Here is a 20537-nt window from a genome sequence, read left to right on the forward strand (position 1 = left end):
CATTTAAATTGTATTCACATAGGCCTAATTATATCTTAGAATACGTTTGTATAGTAATCAGTATGAAATGTTTGACATAGTTAAATAGTATTAATAGCTATTTATTAACTGAATTAGTTGTACTTATTTTCTGAAATGTAATGTACGGTATTTATCTTGCAACGCAACTTAATATATCCATTTATTGACACCGAGATATCTGGTTGTACATAAAAATATGTGCTTTCATACCTCAAAACAACCAACAGATGTCAGTAGATATCCAAATATGCTTTTCAAACCTGCTAGCTTGACTGCATGATTATTGTTATTATTTTTATAACAATATAACATTTTATGTAGGCGACCCCACAGTATATATATATGATCGTTTTACTCCATGATGAATTAAAACGTGGGGAATTAATTAATTAAACTAGGGAAATCATTTTGGATGTTGTCGTCCTTTGAAACCACATGTAAAAACCGTCTAAGATTGAGTTTAATTCCAAACTACAGTTGAAAGAACGACATGAAAGTTGAGTAAAGAACTTGTAAAAAAAAAAAAAAAAAAAACTTTTTAAACTTTTCATATCTAGGCCTATTTTAATACCCTATTTAAATGTTTTTTTTTTTCTCTTTTAAATAATTGTAATATGTTTGTACTACTGACAGTACGCATAAAGTGTGCTTTGGAAAACAATACGACGTCTCCCTATTTCCGTTTGCCGGTGTTCTGCTTCCGGTCTGTCTAAAAAGTCATTTTTGACATACGCAGACAGTGAACGTGAGGTGTCAGAGTTTAACATGAGCTCATGTCCTGTATCAGGCTGCTACAACAACAACAACAAAAAACCCTGAAGAGTTTGTAAAAAAACATCTGTGTAGGACATAAAAAAATCAGGAATTAATGTCCGTGCCCTGCGGCCTGTGCCTTACTCAGAAGAGAAGAGGAAACAGGCTTGGCGTGCGGATCTGAACTTTAAAAAATCCTCCGGAGAGAGTTTACGTGTTTTGGTTTCATTTCGTCGATAAAAAGCCCACATCCGGATCACGAGCTCTACCTGGGTCACCATCAAGGCAGACGGAAACAACTTCAGGAAACTGACGGACTTGGTATGTTCATGGGATTCAATTATTTAGACATGATTTATATATTTTATATCAAACATTTATAAGACATAAGGGCAACGATAGAGCCTGCTTTGCGACGACGTTGCAACGTGGTTTCTGTTACTTTTCGCAGCGCTCTTCAGGATGGACCAATCACAGTCGTTTGTGATTACTGTAAAAGTTTTTAACAAAATTATTTTCCTGCTATTTTTTCAAAAGGCTTACAGTTCCTCGTCGGTTACTAGTATATGAAGTTGAATATATTTAAGAGATTATACTATTTAGTATACACACGTTCCCAAAAAAACTTGGATTAAATTTGATTGCAGCGCAATGGAGAATTCATATTTGTGAGCCATAGAGCGCCCCTTGGTGGAATATAACTTTTTGTCCCGCAGTTTTGGAAGCGACTTTAATAAAACAAGATGATGATGTTGGTCAGTGTATAGTCGGGTACGATTGACCAGATTATTTTGGAGCGTTGTAGAATTTTGTTTAAGTTTAAAATATGTAAACCACTATACATTACTCTAAAACAGTGTTTCTCAAACTTTTTCAGCACAAGGACCACTTTATCTTCCAATTTTTTTCTGAGGACCACCTAACAGAATCCCACTCTAACACGCCCCCAAAAACCAACAAAATAGGAAGGATAAGCTAAATTTAAGTTTAATATGCAACTGTTTCAAGTAAAAAACTAATTATTCAAACACAAATGCAATAATATGATCAGAAATTATTATATACATTTTTATTTAATTTGAAAAAGTAAATGTGAAATGAGTTGCAGCTTAATATGAACAACAAACTGCACATGTGGAAAAAAAACTGCAATTAAACATACTGTAACAGCCTAGTTCCCACTTAATGCCATTCCAAAAAGCCATTAATTTAAGACTGAGGTGGTGGGTATAGGAAGTCTATGGTTGTAACTATGTTAACAATAAAATGCTGAAAAGAATGTTCCCCTTTATGTCCAATATCACTGAAATTACTGGGATTTTACACATGAAACAAAAACTAGTACATTACAAAACTAATAGATCTGTGGATTCTAGATTTTGAGATTTCCATCTAAAACTAAACGTGAATATTAATGAGACGGGTGGTGCTGCTTATCACACATCAATGTCTGGCTCCAAACACTTGCCTAGTTTAGGTCATCGTTTCGCGGACCACTAGGGGGCGATGGCGGACCACTAGTGGTCCGCGGACCACACTTTGAGAATTACTGCTCTAAAACGTTTGCCACAACTGTAATGGAATTTGGAATTCTGATTCCGAATTCTGATTCTGATTCTGATTCTTGTTTTGAAATGTAGCAGCAGAGTTTGGTAAATTATGGTACTATGGTAATTGACACTTAAGAGGTATTTACTTAATTATGTGTGTGTGTTTTTCTTTTAATAATTTCAGTTTTTATGTACCAATTTATTTAAACATTTCATCATTTTTTTAATGATTTCATTTTTAGTAATTTGTCTCAATTTAATTGAAATAATCAAGTTATTTTAACTGTTCTCTTTGATTTTACAATTTAATAGTCACAAACTATTTCTTTATTTACTGTAATTCAACAGCCTATGAAATAAATTACCATTTTTTGTTGCCTGACCATTACCATAAATAACCAAATCCTAAAATTGACATCTTTCCCTTTACAAAAGTGTACAGTGTGAGATCTTTTAAACGACAGTACCAACTTTACCTATAGTAACTATTGTACTTAGTCTGAAGCTAGTAGTCTCTATGGTAACCATTTAACATAGTAAATATTTGTGTAATTAAAGCGTTATGAGGATGCTCTTCTTCACGTAGATGTGTTGATGTGGGCCAGTGCTAAGTGCGCATGCGCTGTTCGGTGACTCGGGTCCATGTGTAGGCAGCGAAGATCTTTATTTGGCGACCGGAGCGGCATCGGGCAGGGCAGATAGACAGAAGGGGATCCCCGGGATAGTTTCACACCAAAAATACTAGGGTAAATAACAACAACTAGACGCGTGGAGTGCCCTCGGAAGACCACTAAGCGTTTCATCTTCTCAGTAAGTTCCTACAGAGAGCGATTGAGTGATAACCGGACGTTTTCAGAGTGTTTTGACTTTACATTAGCTTCGCTAGCAACTGGACTGTTGAGTTAAACACAGGCTTTACAAACTCAACCACCCGTTTCATCAAATACATCTGACGGATTCCGTTCAACTCTTTCGATACCGATGCAATGCGCTGTAACAGTTCACTTTAGAGAAGAAACTTGTCAATTGTGTTCAGTTTGGGGGAAATAAACTAGTCATTTAGCTCGCTTGCTAATTGGGCTTGATGAGTTAGTCAGCATTAGCTAATGTTAGCCGGGTTAGCTAACTAGTTTTGCTTCCTCAGCACTAAACTCACCGGGCTTTAGTTGGTTTGTTGCCACTGAGCTTCACTTAAGCTCTAACTCCTTTTTAAACATAAGAAGTTAGGAAGTGTTGGATTTTATCTTTAGATCATCTGACAGATACTGTGTTTTATGGTCATTGGATTGGAGTGCATAGAAATGTGAACAGATTCAGGTTTGTGGGTAGTTAAATCGACCCATTTCGTCTTATATTCACCCAAATTCGTGGCCACATTTATTTTAACACTTGAACCGTCCAGTGAAACTATTTTTTAAGTGTATAAGGTATGAAAATAGGTTTTATACCTGGTCACAATTGTAATTAGTAGGAGACCACAGAGTTGAAATAGCTTAGTCAGTAAAACCCAAGAAAGTTGAAAACTTTGAAGCAAAATTTTACTCCAAGGCATTTTTACTTTCACTTTATATCATTACATTTAAGAGTCCATTGAAATATGTGATATTGTAATATGAATCAATCAGTTACTTCATCAAAATGAGTGTCTGGGCTTCCCACTGGTTACAGTTGTATGTGTTTACATCATGACTTCTATCTTAATAATGTAAAAAAAAAAAGTCACTTTAAAGATTATGTGCACCAAATATGACATCATGACACTTATGTTTACGTCTTAAAAATGTAAAAACAACACTTTAAAGATTACTTGCACCAATTATGGTGGCGGTATCTCTTATAATGATGACCTGTTTTACATTTTTCCTTTTACGGACCCTTTATATGGACGTTTTTTCAGAGAGGACAAACTGGTCATGTGATATTTACACCAGCCATGTAAAAGCATTCATGTGAAACCAAGACTTTCATTTACAGTGAGCCCTATATTTAGATATTTTGATGGGTTTAAAAGGGTTAACGATAAATAGTTATTCTGCATATTGTGGTCATAGGTTCCTGGTGTTACGTTTGTGACTAGTAACATATAAGTCATCAGTTCAGGGGCTGAGACCAAGGGCCGAGTTCAAAGTTCCTGCAGTTGATCTATGTAAGATCAGAATGTGATGTCAAAAGTTGCATGCATTTCTATATATATATATATAACCTATACACATTCAAAGTGTTTTTTTTTTAAACCATTATTTGTAGTAAGGATGCATGTAGGCTAATTGATCAAAAGTGACAGTAAAGGCATTTATAATGTTACAAAGGATTTCGATTTCAAATGAATGCAATTTAACAAAGAATCCAGAAAAGATTCCCACAAAAAAAGCTAAAAAGAAATGTTCCTTGAGCAGCGAATCTGCATATTAGAATGATTTCTGAAGGATCGCGGCACACTGAATGATGCAGAAAGTTCAGATTTGCATCCGAAGAATAAATTGCAGTTAAAATAAAAATTATGTTTGACAGTATTACTGTATTTTTGATCAAATGAATGCAGCCTTGAGCATAAACAGCCACTGTTGTATGTAATTGGTGAACTGCAATGAGTAGTAAGTATCTTGTGTCGATTACAAGTGCGTAATTGTTTTGTAATTGTTCATTTCTGGTTAATATTGCTCTTATGTTTGAACCCACTGAATGTCCACCAACTGGCCTGAGATGAGTTTAGCAGCTGTTGCTTATGAAATGCAAGTTGATTCAATTCTGAGACTTTGGACTTGGTGTAAAAGTGTAACTGACCGTCCACTGTTTGTCAGCTTTGATGATGCATGCTGTCACAATCCTGCCGAAATGCTTGAGCCATTTCTCATGGTGGAGCAGAGGTGTAGTTCAAGGTTGGTCTGCATGGGTGTGGTGGTGGAGGAGGCTTAAGTTGTTTTGTCTGAAGGATGACTTGAGTGGCTTTTTGTAAATAGATTGGGTGGGACTAACTTGGTGTCACGAGAAACCACCAAGTATAATCATAGTACATAATAAAATATTTACAAATGCTTGGATTTCGGTCCTACAACCAAGAATATCCCAATATGTCATGTCAGTATGTGCCGGGTGTTGTCGAATCCTGGCGTACCATGTTGAGTGTCTATTAGGCAACCAGCTAAGCCACTTGGCACCTCTCAAGTGAGTCGTAACGGGCATGTCTCTCCGAATCCCACACCACGCCAAGGACAAGCCTGAAGACCAGCTGTGTTCTCCATAAGAGATCTGTTGAACAATAATAGTTTTGTAGCTAAGTATATTTAGCAGGAATGAGGGCTGGACATCGAGATCTGTTCATCTGCACCTGAGAAACACACCAGAGCTGCTGTATCTGAGATGGTGGCCGCTGGTAAACAGGAAGGACTGGACACTGACACATGGCCACTGCAATCCAGCGAGATCTTTGTACTGTTAAGCGTCCGATGAGGAAAGCCAGGGGAAGAATGCTGGAGACATATAGCTAGGCATGTAAAATGAAGGACACTTTTGTTTTGGCTGTAGACCAAAAGTACATGCCATTGTATTAGAGTCTGAGCGTTTCACTTTCAGCTGACTGTTGTTATCAGTAAGGTGTGGTTTTGTGTTGGGGTATCCTGTCAGATAATAAAACGCTTATTGGTAATTGGTTTTACGGGCTTCATAAAAACTGAAATACTTATGAAATGGTAACTAGATCTGAATACATTGATTTGGTTTTGTAGAAATTCATATATATATATATATATATATATAAATTATCTTTTTTCCATGTTTTGTTATTGGGTTAGGGTTATTTGGCATAATGGGAATAATTTAAAATAATAATTTCCTGAAGCTCAATGTCTAAGCTTAATTTTGTTGAATTTTTATCAATGTATTTGGTAAAAATCTGTATTATTTTGCATCGAGTATTACTCTAATTTTATTATAATTTACAATATACCTTTAGATATGCACCGAATGATTGGCCAGGGATCGGAATCGAGCCGATTAGTCTCACTTCTTTCCGATTTTGAGTCGATCCGTTTTGTTTAGGGGTGCACGATATATATCGGCCGATGATTAATGCACATTCATTATCAGCTTGGATTTGGATCAGCTCCGTGTAGTAGCGGCTGCTCTGTGAAATCACACACCTTTTTTGTATTTACAGCTGATTAGAGAACCGGCTTTACTGACGAGATGCGCATTAATCATCGACCGATATATCGTGCACCCCTAGTTTTATTACCAGCTGCACGGGCAATAACGTCGCACATTCTCGCTGTCTTCTCTCCAACGACCGCTTCTCTCTCATAGATCTCATTCACACTGGTTAAATAGGGCTTGCACTGCGCATTATTTTAGTCATTCCCACAGGTTTTGTGCTTGCACCAAAAGCACACGCATCACCACTGATCTATATTCGTGGAGCGCACAAGCCGCAATCAGTCTCAAACAGCTTGAGAGCCACAAATACCAAAATGAGTGGCTAACTGTGCTAAAAGGTCAAATACATACAAAATTATGTCAAATGCCTGACTTGGCGAGTATCCAGTTAAACCAGTCTGTTTTGGAACGTTAAATAGTTGAGAAAGAAAACGTTTGTTGTGTAACAGTATATTGGGTCGGTGGATAAACTCTTAAAGGGACCGCTGTCCAATATCTCTGCTGCTGTCTGTCATGTTAATCAAAGATCAAAAGAGCTTTAATGGTAAGCATTAATTTGTATAAAACATTTTTCCAATTAACTACAGAAATTAAATTTGATAAATTTACATTTGATTTCTTTAATTTCAGCATTTATTTGTGCTCTTGTTTGCATGTTTTGATTTGTTCTAATTGTATTACTGACTTTTTACTACTTTTTTTATGAAGAAAAAACTTTGCATTAAAGAAAAGTTTTTTTGGGAAAAAAAAATCGGAATCGGAAAAAAAATCGGTATCAGCAGATCACACTAGTGATGTGATCTGAAGTGCTGCATCCTTAATTTAGTAGACTTAATAGGAAAGTTCACCCAAAAATCATGTAATGTCAAATTTTAATTTACCCTCACGTTGATCTTGGTTTTTTCTTCTGTTTAAAACAAAAAAGGATATTTTGAAGAATGTTGGTAACCAAACAGTTAATTTTAACCACTGACTGACTTAGTTCATAATTTGTTTTATATTTTTATGTTTTTTTCATACTATCTTAATATTTAAACCATTTTTAAACTAATTCACATGTAAGAGTGCAATTATAGGCTAAATATGAAGAAGTGAAGAAGAAGTGAATTGCTTCTCATTTTGTTCATTTAGTTTTATCACAGGCAAGGTAAGTAGTAGTGCCAGTGATACTAGTAAAACTCTCTGTGACTATAAAATAAGGCACAGTCAATTTAAGTTATTGAAGTTTAATGTGTGATCATGATAGGAGGAGAACTATTATCTTGATGAATAAACTTATTTTTCAGCAGTGCATTGAGTTGTGTAGAAACAACTTGTGACAAACCAAGAAGCTAAGTCTGTGCTTTTCTAGAGATTCTCCAGCAGTATTTTCCAAAGCTGGACTTCGCTGGCGTGGCAACTTTGGATTTCTCTGTGTGCCGAAGTGACATGAATACACCGTTAAGGTATTCATCCAGGAGCGAAGATTAATGGCTCCTCGCACACCTCGGACACACTGAGGCTTATTTGTTTTTCCTATAGGTGCATTTTGCCCCAGTATAGAAGAAATATCTCTTAACGATTGTGGTCCTAGATATGGCTCGGGTCTGTCTTTCAATGTAAGTCTGGGTCTTATTGTCCGCCTGCAAATAGTAAATCTGATCACTTGGAAAACTTATAGAACACCTCTCTTCAACAAGCTGCATGATTTGTGGTACTGAACAATGATCGCTGCAAATTAATATGCAGTTGCGAAGTACAGAATCATGTCTGACGGGATACACTTCAATATTTGATTAAAATGGCATGCAGAACCACTTGTTTCCCCCATCAGTTCTTGTAGATCTGGCTCTCGGCCCGACAGACCAGAAAGATTAACTGCAGAATCCGGCTGCCATTCAAAATAAGTGCTTCAATCTAAATTAAGTCCTCAGCCGATTAGTCAAGTTTGACAACGGGATTATGAAGGTGAACTGTCTGTATGGATTTGTTCATACATAATGAATTTGTAACAATAGAATACCTCTTATAGAGCTAAGGATGTTTGTATGTGTCTTGTTGCGTAGTTAAATGGTCAGGCATGTGATATTTACAGCTTTTCCAAGAAGGTTTTATTGTGTTTTAGCATGCTAATTAAACCACACAATATAATTAGGCTTGTTTGCATTCATCCAATTAAATCAAAATGAAAACTATTTACTTTGTTAGGGCACATTCCTAGTCTTGTGATAAACAATTAATCCATGTGAGTTATGAATTTTTGTTTGTATTTTTTTTGTAATATTTAATAAAAATCTGGAAATTTGCGTCCATTCTGAAATTGGATTTCTTCTCTGATGTCAATTTGACAGCTTGGGCGGAGAATCCTTAGCCACTCCCCTCCAACCGTTAGTTTACAGCGAGTGACTTCCGGTTCACACAGACTTTAAAGAGGGATTTCCTGTCTTTTAGCATGTTAATTAAGGCGCGTTTACACGACAATGTTTTCTATTAAAAACGTAAATGCATTTTTGCATTTTGGTGGTTCGTTTACACAACGGTGGTGTTTTGGGTGCCTGAAAAAAAAAAAAAACTGCCTCTATAAACTGCAAAATAAAATATTAGTCAATAATAATAGTCATGCTTGTGCATATTACATATTAAGGTTGTATTCACACCTGTCTTGTTTGGGTCGATTGAAATGAACTCTGGCTCGATTCCCCCTTTGGTGCGGGTCTTTTTGGCAGGTCTCAATACAGCAATCGTACTCTGGTGTGCACCTTACAACTGAATCGAGACCCAGTTGAAGAGGTGGTCTTGGTTGGTTCTTGTGTTCACAACATTTGCCAGCCATTGAAAAATTAGTCGTGGTTCGACCTGGATCTCCAAGGAGACATGCTGCCTCATTGACATTTGGGGGTTGGGCAGTGTTTTTGGACGATCGCGCAGTTAGCCTACACTCGCAAAAGCCTGCAATCGCTTTCCTATGCACGCAGTTTTTTCTTTATACCTAATCCGTCTTCTGCACAATGCCACTGTCATGATGCCATGGTAGACGCACATAAGAGTATGCTCTTTCCGCCCTAACCGTCTTGTAGGACTTCTTCGTCTTTGCAAAATCCTTGATACAACATCGTATAGCTGACATTGTCTCTTTTGATGTTAAAGTGTCTTCATATTGCGTTTGCAGCTGATTACAAAAAAATCTGTAAATAATAACAATAGCACTATGGAAAATCTTCATGATTAGCCTGTTTTCGAACTTCCTGGTTTTCCCTGTTTGAGAATTTCTGTCCAATGAATGGATGACCTTAGCACATGTGTGGTTTTGTTTACAATTTCTGGTTCACTTGCAAAAAGGGCAGCGTGAAAGCAAACCGCACCAAACAAAAAAAACAAAATCAACATTGTATTTGGTCCAGACCAAAACAAGTGAACTAGCGGTCTTTCCTGGTGTGAATATACTCTTAGTCTATAGGTATGTGCTCGGACCCGTAGTGTTTCTTTACAAAGTAACATCACCAAATAAATAGCTGGCATGCATAATACAGCGTTTTTAGTCTTTTTCGTGAATCTGTGTGAATGGGGATCATTTTGACAATGTTGTCTCCTTTATGGGAAATGTTTTTTTTTTTTTAAAAGAAATTATTTTTAGAACATCATTGTCATGTATACATTGCCTAATAGTGTCACCAAAAAATGTGAATCTAAAGGTAAGATATTTGCAGTAAAATATCCAAAAACCACTAAGCTAGTGTTATATATTTTGTCCAGCTGATCACTAACAATATCTCTAATGTTTTCAACTACTAGTAAATCATGAGAAAATTCCCATTTTAAACCGTGACACGGGGCAGTGCAGTCACCTGTCAATTACGTTAGTTACCCTTTTTTTACTGCCTTTACTGATGTAGAAACCACATGACAACAGTTTCATGGAAAAATGCGGAAGTAGCTTCGCATGTTTAACTAGAAAGAGATGGCGATCTCGCTTGTTTTACTCAATAGGTGAGTTGTTTTGATTTGTATCCTTACAGAAAACATAAGCTATTATAACGATCAACAAGATTAGAATTATGGGGTATACACGACAAAGGTGGGGCATCGCATCTCTAGACCCATTTGAGGACGCGTCTGATCGCGTCTTTGCATTGGCTTTGTATGTAATCTACTCGCGTTAAATCCATGATTTATCTTTCCGTCTGATTGATGGCTGTCAGCAGTTGGGTAGAATGCAACAAATCCCATCATTCCATGCTCTTTCTTAGCGTCATCAAACCACGCGAATGTTATTGTTTTGGTAGTGTGCCCTCTCATGGCAGGTCCTATAACCTGTAAACTAAACTAAAGTACAAAATTGTGGAACGGAAGAATGGAAAATTTGCATGACACATTTGCACACAAGCCAATCAGCGAAGAGCTTAAAACATCTGGTTATATCAGAGTGTTATTATTTGTGCAACCCATTCAAAAAAATCCCACAAATAATGTAGAGCAAGTAACGCGGTGTAGATATTCAGTATGCTTTTGATGTGCACTAACATTCAACACTGTAACATGTATCATGTAACATACGTATTGGCTTGAATGTGTTTGGCTAAAGCAACAGGAGGAATTTCAAAATGCAACTTTTTTTTTTTTTTTGACCAACTTGTGCCAATATGTAAAAAAAAAAAAAACATCTGTTTGCATGGCTATAGCGGTCGAGCTTTAAAATCGATTTAACCTCAAACGTGACTTCTGAAATGCTGCTAATTAACCCATAATGCTAAAAATAAAATACAAAATACAAGTTGACCTCACAATTCAACAAGTCATAGGTGGTGACCTTCTCTAGTAATTACTGTAAATGAAACACATGTTGGTGCTGCCCCAGTGTTGGTTGTTGTTGTTATCTACAAATTTGACTATAACTGATCTGAAGGCCAGTGAAGAGTATAAGTGTGTGCGTCAGTGTACATTTGCACTCTAGTCTGTTTGAGATCACAGTGGGGGATGGGTAGATGCGCGTGCATGCTTGTGTGTGTGTGTGTGTGTGTGTGTGTGGAGAGGGGGTGGCTGCTCGCGACTGTTCTTACAGCACAAGTTATTCTTTGTGCCCACGTGAAAAGCAATCGGCTGTACTTTCTTTCTGTGTCGTTCTGTTGCTAGGGGGCACTCCAGGTGGATCTTCTGGCAGATACAGGGTTAATGACGTCCATTTTGTTAGGTAACACCCTCGTGGCCTGATCTGTCTGTGGTGTTAAAATGGCAGGGCTTAACCCTTGATATGCAGGACTGGAGCCTGCAGGGGCACCTTTGACTCAACCCTCTTGGCAGCCAAGACATGCTTGTTGTGAGAGATCCAGAGGAACATCTGTAGCATGTTAGACTCCGCAAACTTACCTGGGACTTAGTTTTTTAGTGCTTATCATCTGATTGGTTTCAGAAATGTGTTGGTGAATCAATCAGGAAGTCCTTCTGAGCTGGACAAGCTTGGTTAAAGTGACTCCACTGTCCTTCTCAGGAGGCACTTAGACACTGGTCCAGTGCAGCATGACCTGTGTCTCAGTTCTCATCTCTGTTTGCGGCGACTTTAGAGTTTTTGGCTAACTTGAGTTATCGATATTACTCATACTTGGAGTTAAGGATTTTTCAAAACCCTTACTACAGTGTTAAACTTTGAATTGTAACTCATTCAGCAGAGAGTCATATATTTGTGCTCTTTTTTCATATTTTTTACTTGGGCCTGTAAGTTACCACTTCACAACGCAGTGCAGTCACTCGCATCATGGCGGTGATTTGGACATGGATAGGCACCAGTTATTAAGGTTTGGCAACACATGGATTTGAATTTTGATTTTATTTTTTTGCAAAGTTTTCAATAAACTTTGAATAAACACATACATTTATTCAATTCAATTTGATATTCAAATAAAAGTAATTCAATAAGGGATTTTCTTGCTCAGTTGACAGTATACCAACATTTTTACTGCTCCCTCCAACAATAAAAAGTCAAACTTTTATATAAAACTTTAGCAAACTTAAATTTATAATTTTATATTATTATTCAAAAATTGTTAAAATTGTATGTATTTATATATATTTAATATAATTAAATAATAATTTAAAAATTTCAATTAAAATATTTTATAAACACACATTTCAATTACATTTATTTGTAATTGTTTTCTTTTAAATGAAAATTGGAATTTAAATATTTACTTCTTTTTTTTTAAATTACAATATTATTTTAATTTATAGTTTTTAAATGATATTTTATATTATATATTTGTTATTCTTTCTTTCTTTCTTGTGTTAATGCATTTTTTTCCTTTCTTTTATAAAGATATTTTTTGGTTGAAATATATCACTTTAGACTTACATTTGTAAAATGTAAAACAGTCCCATTTTACACCTAGAATTTTTATTCATTATTTATTTTTACATTCTAATTTCATGTACAAACAAAATTTCCAATAAGAGCATAAATTGGCAAAACATTTGCAACCCATTCTTATTGATGCTATTACAGTTCATTCTTTCCATTTCTATTCTTCAAATCTCATTTGTCGATCTGCTGCATAATTTTACACAAGTTTAAAAGTGCATAAGCAGATCTTGAAAATCAGATGTTCAAGTTTGCACCCGGTCAAGTGACCATCCCATCTGTCCCGGGCCAGTGGGTCATCCTTATTGCTGAGCAGCTGAACGTACCGATCCAGTTTGGGTTGTATTGCCACCATGCTGTGTTGTTGTACAGCTCTAGCGATGCCTCCTATTGTCTTGCTCGATCTGCGCCCTAAGGGCGGTCATTACATCAGACGACTCTTCTTCATCAGGCCCCGTGAGGATAGTCACCGCACTCCCAGCTCGCCGCGGCGTGGCATGAACAGACATGTTTTACACACAGCAGAGACAATCCAATACACCATGTTGTGCTGTTAGCACTTAATCGCGTGCAGACGTCACCGAGGTTCGAGTATTTCTGTAGTGGAATTGTTAGTAAACAAACAACTGCGCGACCTCTATGTAGCATGTGGTTTAAATGACATCACAATCTCAAATCTGATTAGCAAAACCCAAACACAGATGTAAATAATCTTCTGCATTATGTTTGTTGTTATCAAAATATTAATCTTCCTGTTTTGCGTCACACTGTGGTCCGTTTGAAGCTTCACTATTGATATGAAAGTGTAAAAACAAGTTGATTCTTTTAAAAAGGGATTGGGTTCGTCATATCAACCCTGTTGTTGAGGCATGAGTGGTGCACAGATCTGATGCCATCCACTTCCCATGAGGCTTTGCAAGCCACGTGCCTTGCAGACAAGCGTCCATTTCCTTACCAGAACAAGTGGCTTGTGTATGACTAAACTAGTCACTCGGTGTGAAAACCTGGCAGTGCTGTTCTCAGTATGACATTAACTGGTGATGCAACGTTTCTTAGTTGGAGATAATTTGTGAAACTGTGTGTTAAATGTTAAATGTTGTTTATTATCATTTAAGTACAGCTAATGATTTTCTGGATTGTGCAATGGACTTGGCTGACTGCATTTCTGACCGTCAGTATACATTGACAGGTTTGGTGACCTACTTTTAAAAGCCCTGTCCAGTCAGTGCTCCTTTACATTGACAATTATATCTGATCCCACCAAAAAATGTCCAGAATTTGATGTTAACACTATAATGGTTGAGCCAGCTATTTAGATAACACTATTTAGATGTGAATTGTTCAGATGACTGGGATTTGATTCAAAAGCTAACTGAATGATTCGGTTTGATTAGACTAAAGGGATCGTTCAGCTAAAACAAAAAATCCTGTCATAATTTACTCTGTCCTGTGAGTTGTTATAAACCTGAATGAGTTTTTTTTTTTTTTTTTTCTGTTGGACACAAAAGATATTTTCAAGAATGTTGGCAACCAAACAATTGCTGGCAGCCATGGACTTCCATAGTATTTGGTTGAACTAATACATTAAGGTTGTTCCATTTGATTCAGTATTTTTAAAAATGCATTTATAGGAAACTTTCATGCTCAATTTAATGTATCCGAGCAGAAGTCACCAATTAAACAACAATATCATTTAGGGCTGGGTATCAATTCAGATGCCCACAATTTTGAGTCGCAAACCTTCGATTCGATTTCTCGATATAGTTTTTTTTACAAATGCTATTGATATTCCAAAGAAATTAACAGTAAACATCAGTTTCCAAATGGTGAATTAATAAAAAGGAAATAACCGCCACAGGCCTGTATTTTAAACCTTTTCTTTTTTGTATAGGGTCCTTTTTTGAACAATATAAGGGCCCTATAAAATCTTCTTATTTTTTCTGGTAATCAGATGAAGGACTAAAACATAATTTAATTTATCCTATTCAAATTAAAATTAGAAAATTAAACCCTTTTATTTGTTGGCAAACAAAGTGCTGCACAACAGAGGTTTACTGTTGAAATTAACAAAGAAAACAAATGTGATTTTTATTCTTTTAAAAATAAAGATTTATGTATTAACAGTAGTAGCATTAAGTCTTAAGACCGCTAAGTAGTAATATTTTCTGACTAGGGCTGGGATAAACGATTATTGTTTAAACGATTAATCTAGCGATTATTTTTTCGATGCATCGATTAATCTAACGATTAATTTTTCAGACCGATTCAATTTCGATTATCTCCCCATTAATTGACTACTAACAATTTATACATGTTGATTTACATATCTGAATGAAAAAAACATGATTTCCTTAACATTGCAATATATGTTTATTGCTCTTAAAATTACAATATAAAAGACTAAGAATGCATTACTTTGCACTTGTATAGAGATAGCATTCAATAAAGCCTTGAAAACACATAGCTTACTGAAACAAGCTTACTGAACATATAGGGCCTAGCTTACTGAAAAAAGTTCTTCTTTCAGATGAAAATAACAACAACTTGATGTCTAGCATTCAATAAAAAGGTCACCCAAAATACTTGTTTAGAGCAATTGAAAGAATACAGTAACCAATGTAAACTTGAAGGCTTTAAGCTAATACAGAGAATGCTTTTCCAAAAAAAATAAAATAAAAATGAACAGTGGGAGCCAGCAGCCGGTCATGGAGAAAAAAAAAATCTCTGAATGCTCCATGTGAAACTTTGGCGTTCCGCCCTTTTTCTATCGTCTCTAATGATTTTGGTTAATATGCACGAGGGAGAGAGAGAGAGAGCGAGCAAGACTGCGCTCGTGTAGTTTGAAGACTGTGAGTGCACGAGCACGCGTGAAACTTAGGTGTTTCGCCCTTTTTATATCATGTTTGATGATTTTGATTAATATGCACAAGGGAGAGAGAGAGAGCAAGAAGTGCTCGTGTTGTTTGAAGACTGTGAGTGTGCGCGCGCAGCCGGGGCTCTCTCTCGTACGCACCCTGTCAGGCACAGCGATTAAATAAGGCTTTGACAGCCGCCAAAAAAAAAAACATCAATGCAGAAAAACCCCTGGATTGGTTATATAACGTTGGACAGAATGTTGATCCGGCCATCGCGTATATTCAGCGCACATAAGGTAAATGTTTTGCTAACGTTTTTTAGAGAAATAAAAAAACAGGTCCCAGCCCTAATTCTGACGCTTCTTAATTTTAAACTAAACTTTTATTTTGACGGGTTGCCGTGAGGAACTTGCAGCTGCTGTGTATGTGATATAACTGTAGTTTTCTCAAATTAAATGGTAAAATACTAATGAAGTGACTCTCAGAGCAGTAGGAGATGATATTTGTGTATTCATATCATAGTGAGACAGCAGAAGCTGAAAGCGCAGCGAGCATCATCTGCGTTAGTAAACAAAACTGTGCCGCGCCATCCACCACTGAATGCGGAAATCCAGATGCGTTATTTCAAATGCTTCTGCAGATTTATAGTGTTCCTATAGCTTTTCACCTGAGCATTGCGAATCACATTTCCGGCCTTGTTCTTGGTTCTCATCAATAGTATCTCCGCCGCGATAAGTGCTGAATGAATGACAGGCTTTGAAATATATACGTTGAAACCATAAATCAACGTATCGAAGCTGAAACACAAATAGTATTCACTTGCGAAACCTATTCCAATAATCTATTTACAACTTTGAAAAAATGTGATGCTCTTCAGAATCTGTGGTTTCTAGATTTGGAAAAGCCTTAAAGTCATAATTTCCATGATTAAGAAAATAAATAAATGAATCTGTTTCTTCTGTAAAATAAGTTGTGAGTGCACTCTCTAAAAAGCCTTATCTGATGATCCCAAACCCCAAAAGTGGATCAAACTGTGAATCACATGGACCAAAAGACACTGAAACTTCTCTTCAGGATCGAGCTTCTCAAATCCTGCCATTTGCATAAGCTTGTTTGGATCAGCGTGATCATATGCGCTGCTATTGTCTAGTCAGTTGGTTTATTGACTACCTTTTATTGTCGAGACCACTGTGGCGGTTGAGCAACAAAGGGGCGGACACTTCCTCCTCATCTCTGAAAGGCTTGTTTTGGAATGTGTGGCCGCGTTCGCTGCCAGTCAGTCCCTCAAGGGGTTAAAAACCTGCTTCAGTTTCTCGGCTGCGTCCACCGACCGGTTCAAACTGGTTTTCTGGGGAAATGCTTGATGTGTTCCATGGAATCTTGGGAAGGGTCATGTGGAGCCCCAGTGATGTCATGGCAGATGAGAGCAGGCCTGGGTGTTGAGTCAGCTGTGTTGCTATCAGATTGCTGATATCATATGTAAGACAGGTAGGTCGGCACGTCTCGTGTGTGTGTGTGTGTGTGTGCCTTGATGTATCCAGTGGATCTGCTTCCTGTAAGTGGCTGTTGGGGTTTGCATGCACACAACCCGGCACAGTTTAAGTTTCTTGATTGTATTTCCTGTTTTGTGGACTTTGATTCTGTGGATTGTCTTTTGAGAAGTGCCTCTCTGTGGCTTTAAAAATCTGTCTTTCCTCTACAGGTGCATTCATCATATAGTTCTCAACCAGGGGGTTGTGACCCAAAAAAAGGAGTTAATGGGAAAAACCATGTCAGATGCGAACTGGTTTCGTTTTATTAAAAGGGAGGAGTATCTTTTGTCATGTGGTTGACGTACACGTGTTGGAACAAACTCTACAGTATAGGACTATTGGTGCAATTCATTTTTGGACTGATTGCATGGCATGCCCTCATCCTCAAACTTTGGGGCTTTTGTAATGATTTGTGTGTTGAATTATTGGCTGCTGGGAGCCAAAGATGTTTAGAAATTGAACAGTCAAACTATAAAGAGAAAAAAAAAAAATCAGATTTTAACAGATTTTTCTTTGCTGTGGTACAATAAACATCACAATCATCATTTTTAGATAATGTATTTTTTTAATAGTATTTTTTTTCTACATTCACTAATTGTAATAATTATTATTATTATTTAAAAATATTATTATTTTTTACTCTGGTGCAATAAATAGTTGTATTTATTTTTATTTATTTTTTTGGTTTATTTTTTTGATGTCCAAAGTAAAATCTGGGTCCTTGATATTCTAGAATGTTTTATTGGTGATGGATGAATATATCTGATCGGTTTTAGATAATTTGATATTACTGGTTTCAGATGAACCTGTGTGAACGCCACCCAAAACAAACCTGTTCAGCTTGAATAGTTTCCAAAGTCTATCAATTAGGGCAAATTAAAGCTGGAAAAAGCTCTCAGCCAATCAGATTGGACTAGAAACAGCTGTTATGTATATGGCTTTCTGCCTGAATATGTCTGACTCCGTGGTCTTGTTTTACAGGTGAGAAGATGTCAGAAGACGCAGTGCGTCAGACACGTAGTCAAAAGCGGGCGCTGGAGCGGGATGCCCCTGCTTCAGAGGCCGACTTGAAGAGGGTCAAGCTGGAGAGAGGAGAGCTTGGAGCTGTAGATGGACTGAAGACCAGAAGCGAACAGGCCAACAAGGTGGCTAACATCCTGCGGGCCGGGGAGGTGAAGGCCACCATCAAGGTGGAGGTGCAGACCAGCGATGAGCCTGTGGACATGAGCACATCTAAGAGGTAGATCGCAGGCTGAACATAAACGCATGCTTTTTATCCCCAAGCCTCTTTTTAAATGAAATAACTCAACTGTTGATCTTCGGTGGTAGTGGCTTGTGAACTGGAGAAATGGCGTGATGTTGGTCCTGCCGGTTCGTTTTTAGGTTTGTGTTGAGGACACTTAACCTCTCCTTGCTCCGATGAGACTTTGTGATAGTAGCTCTGAATATAAAACATCTGCTACATGCAAAGTCTACAAGGCATCAAGTAGATGAAAAAAGGAGAAGTGCCAGAGCTCACTGTGATGGTGCTTGTGCTTTGCTGGTTTAAAAAAAAAAACTTGAGGCTATGTTTAAATACCATGTGTACGATTCAAGTTTTGCATAAATTCAATTGTAGTTTTTATTAACACACAAATAGAATTTATTAAATCGAAGCATGCACACTAACTCACAGATGAAGTTTAGTGATGCACAGATAAAGGATGAAGTGCATGAGAGATGATGTTTGCATCCACAAAAAATCTACATTTACACCCTTTATTAATCTAGATTAATCGTAAACATACAGACCCATTCAAAAGTTAAGTTTTTATTTTATTCTGTTTGTTTGTGAAAACACTACTGTCAACAAGGCTGCAGATATTTGATCAAAAATGCATTAAGAACAGTGCTACTGTGGAAAATAATTGCAATTTTAAATAACCGTTTTCTATTTAGATATATTTTCAAATATGCTTTATTCTTGTGATGGTAAAGCTGAATATTCAGCATCATTACCCCAGTCTTCAGTGTCACACGATCCTTCAGAAGTCATTCTAATATTTCGATTTGCATATGCATGGATGGCATATGTGTGATCTAAATATATATAAAAATAGCTTATTTAGTGTTCGTTCATAATGCATGAAACTGTTATTCTATGCAACTTTAATTTATCAGTATGCGTAGTAATTAACTTGAATGTTAAATTAAGCTGTACTGTAAAATGTTAATATCATCATAATTACACATGAATCTTTATTATTTTCTCTCCGTTTTCCGCTGTTGCCTCAACAGTAGTAGAAAAAAAACACAAAACTAGATGTTTTGCATCTTTAACATAAAACTTCCCATTGCATTTGTAGTTCGGTTGCTTAAAGTTTCACTTGTTGGTTATTTACCTTGACACTTCGTCTCAGGATGTTTACTGGATGGTAAACTTATGGCCTGATAAACTGAAGGCAGTTCCTGTTTGTTGGTGAATGCATGATTAATGTAAAAGCCAAACAGAAGTGGTGATGAACCGGAGTGGAGCTCATGATAAAGAACAAAGGAGGTGGCCCGATGCCATGCGGGATGGGGGAGGGGTACAAAGTTGAGTTAAAGATGTCACACTCCACAAACACGACCGTTGTACGCTCAACTTTTCCCAAAGACCACACTCCGATATGTGCTTGCTCAGCATGCCGGTCTCCCCTCGAGTGGCACCCTGCCCTGCTAGAAGAACAGAAGAAGAAAGAAGTCCCAAGTGTTTGCTGTCGCACCTGAACCCTGCCTGACTTTGTGAAACGAGGCCTATGTCACAAACTGGTTTGAGCCGGCCGTTGCCTTGGTTTCCACACTGGCAGGAACAGTTAAAGAAAAGGGAGGGTGTGAGTCATGTGACCAGAGGGAAATTCTTGCACCATGTGATCTTGTTGGTGCTGGCTAATACACAGGAAGTGATATATAAATATATCTATAAAGCCAATTCTGGTTGTGCACGTCATGAGAACCTGCGTTTAGCAGTCATAGCGAATCCTGTAAACCTGGGCTTGTGTTTTTCAGCGGATGCGTTCAATTGGTCGGTTTCCTTTTTAAGGAAAATCAAGTGCTGTCCAGGGATACGTGTTCTTTCTTCCAGCCCATTTACTTGAAAAGGGCCGTGCTTTCGGAAGATTTTCCTGACCCTTCTTCCTCCTCATCTTCTGCTGCTTGAAGAAAAGGATAGCATACTTGCTGTCATGCTTTTTAGGCGTTGAATGATAGCCTACTTCCAAATGTGCAATTTTTTGTAAACTTGCTCCTCGAGGAAGTCAAAAAGAATTATAAACATTTGGTACAAAGGATCTTCAGCCATATCTAGGGATCAGAATGACTTGAAGAC

The 20537-nt window shown here is 37.2% G+C and overlaps 1 protein-coding gene across 3 annotated transcripts in view; it reads left to right on the forward strand.

Moving 5' to 3' along the window:
- Positions 1-914: 914 nt before the first annotated feature.
- Positions 915-20537, forward strand: part of LOC113081481 (transcriptional repressor p66-alpha-like) — a 32099-nt gene continuing 12476 nt past the window's right edge. For 2 of the 3 annotated variants that reach the window (XM_026253542.1, XM_026253545.1), the window contains exons 1-2: positions 2959-3134; positions 18173-18431. In XM_026253542.1, the coding sequence (XP_026109327.1) occupies positions 18181-18431 (251 nt within the window). In that variant the 5' untranslated portion in view covers positions 2959-3134; positions 18173-18180. Of the gene's footprint in view, positions 1096-2958; positions 3135-18172; positions 18432-20537 lie in introns of those variants that run through there. The other variant, XM_026253543.1, reaches the window with a different exon arrangement.

The sequence above is a fragment of the Carassius auratus genome, unplaced genomic scaffold (genome assembly GCF_003368295.1).
Source record: "Carassius auratus strain Wakin unplaced genomic scaffold, ASM336829v1 scaf_tig00034501, whole genome shotgun sequence".
Lineage (NCBI taxonomy): Eukaryota > Metazoa > Chordata > Actinopteri > Cypriniformes > Cyprinidae > Carassius > Carassius auratus.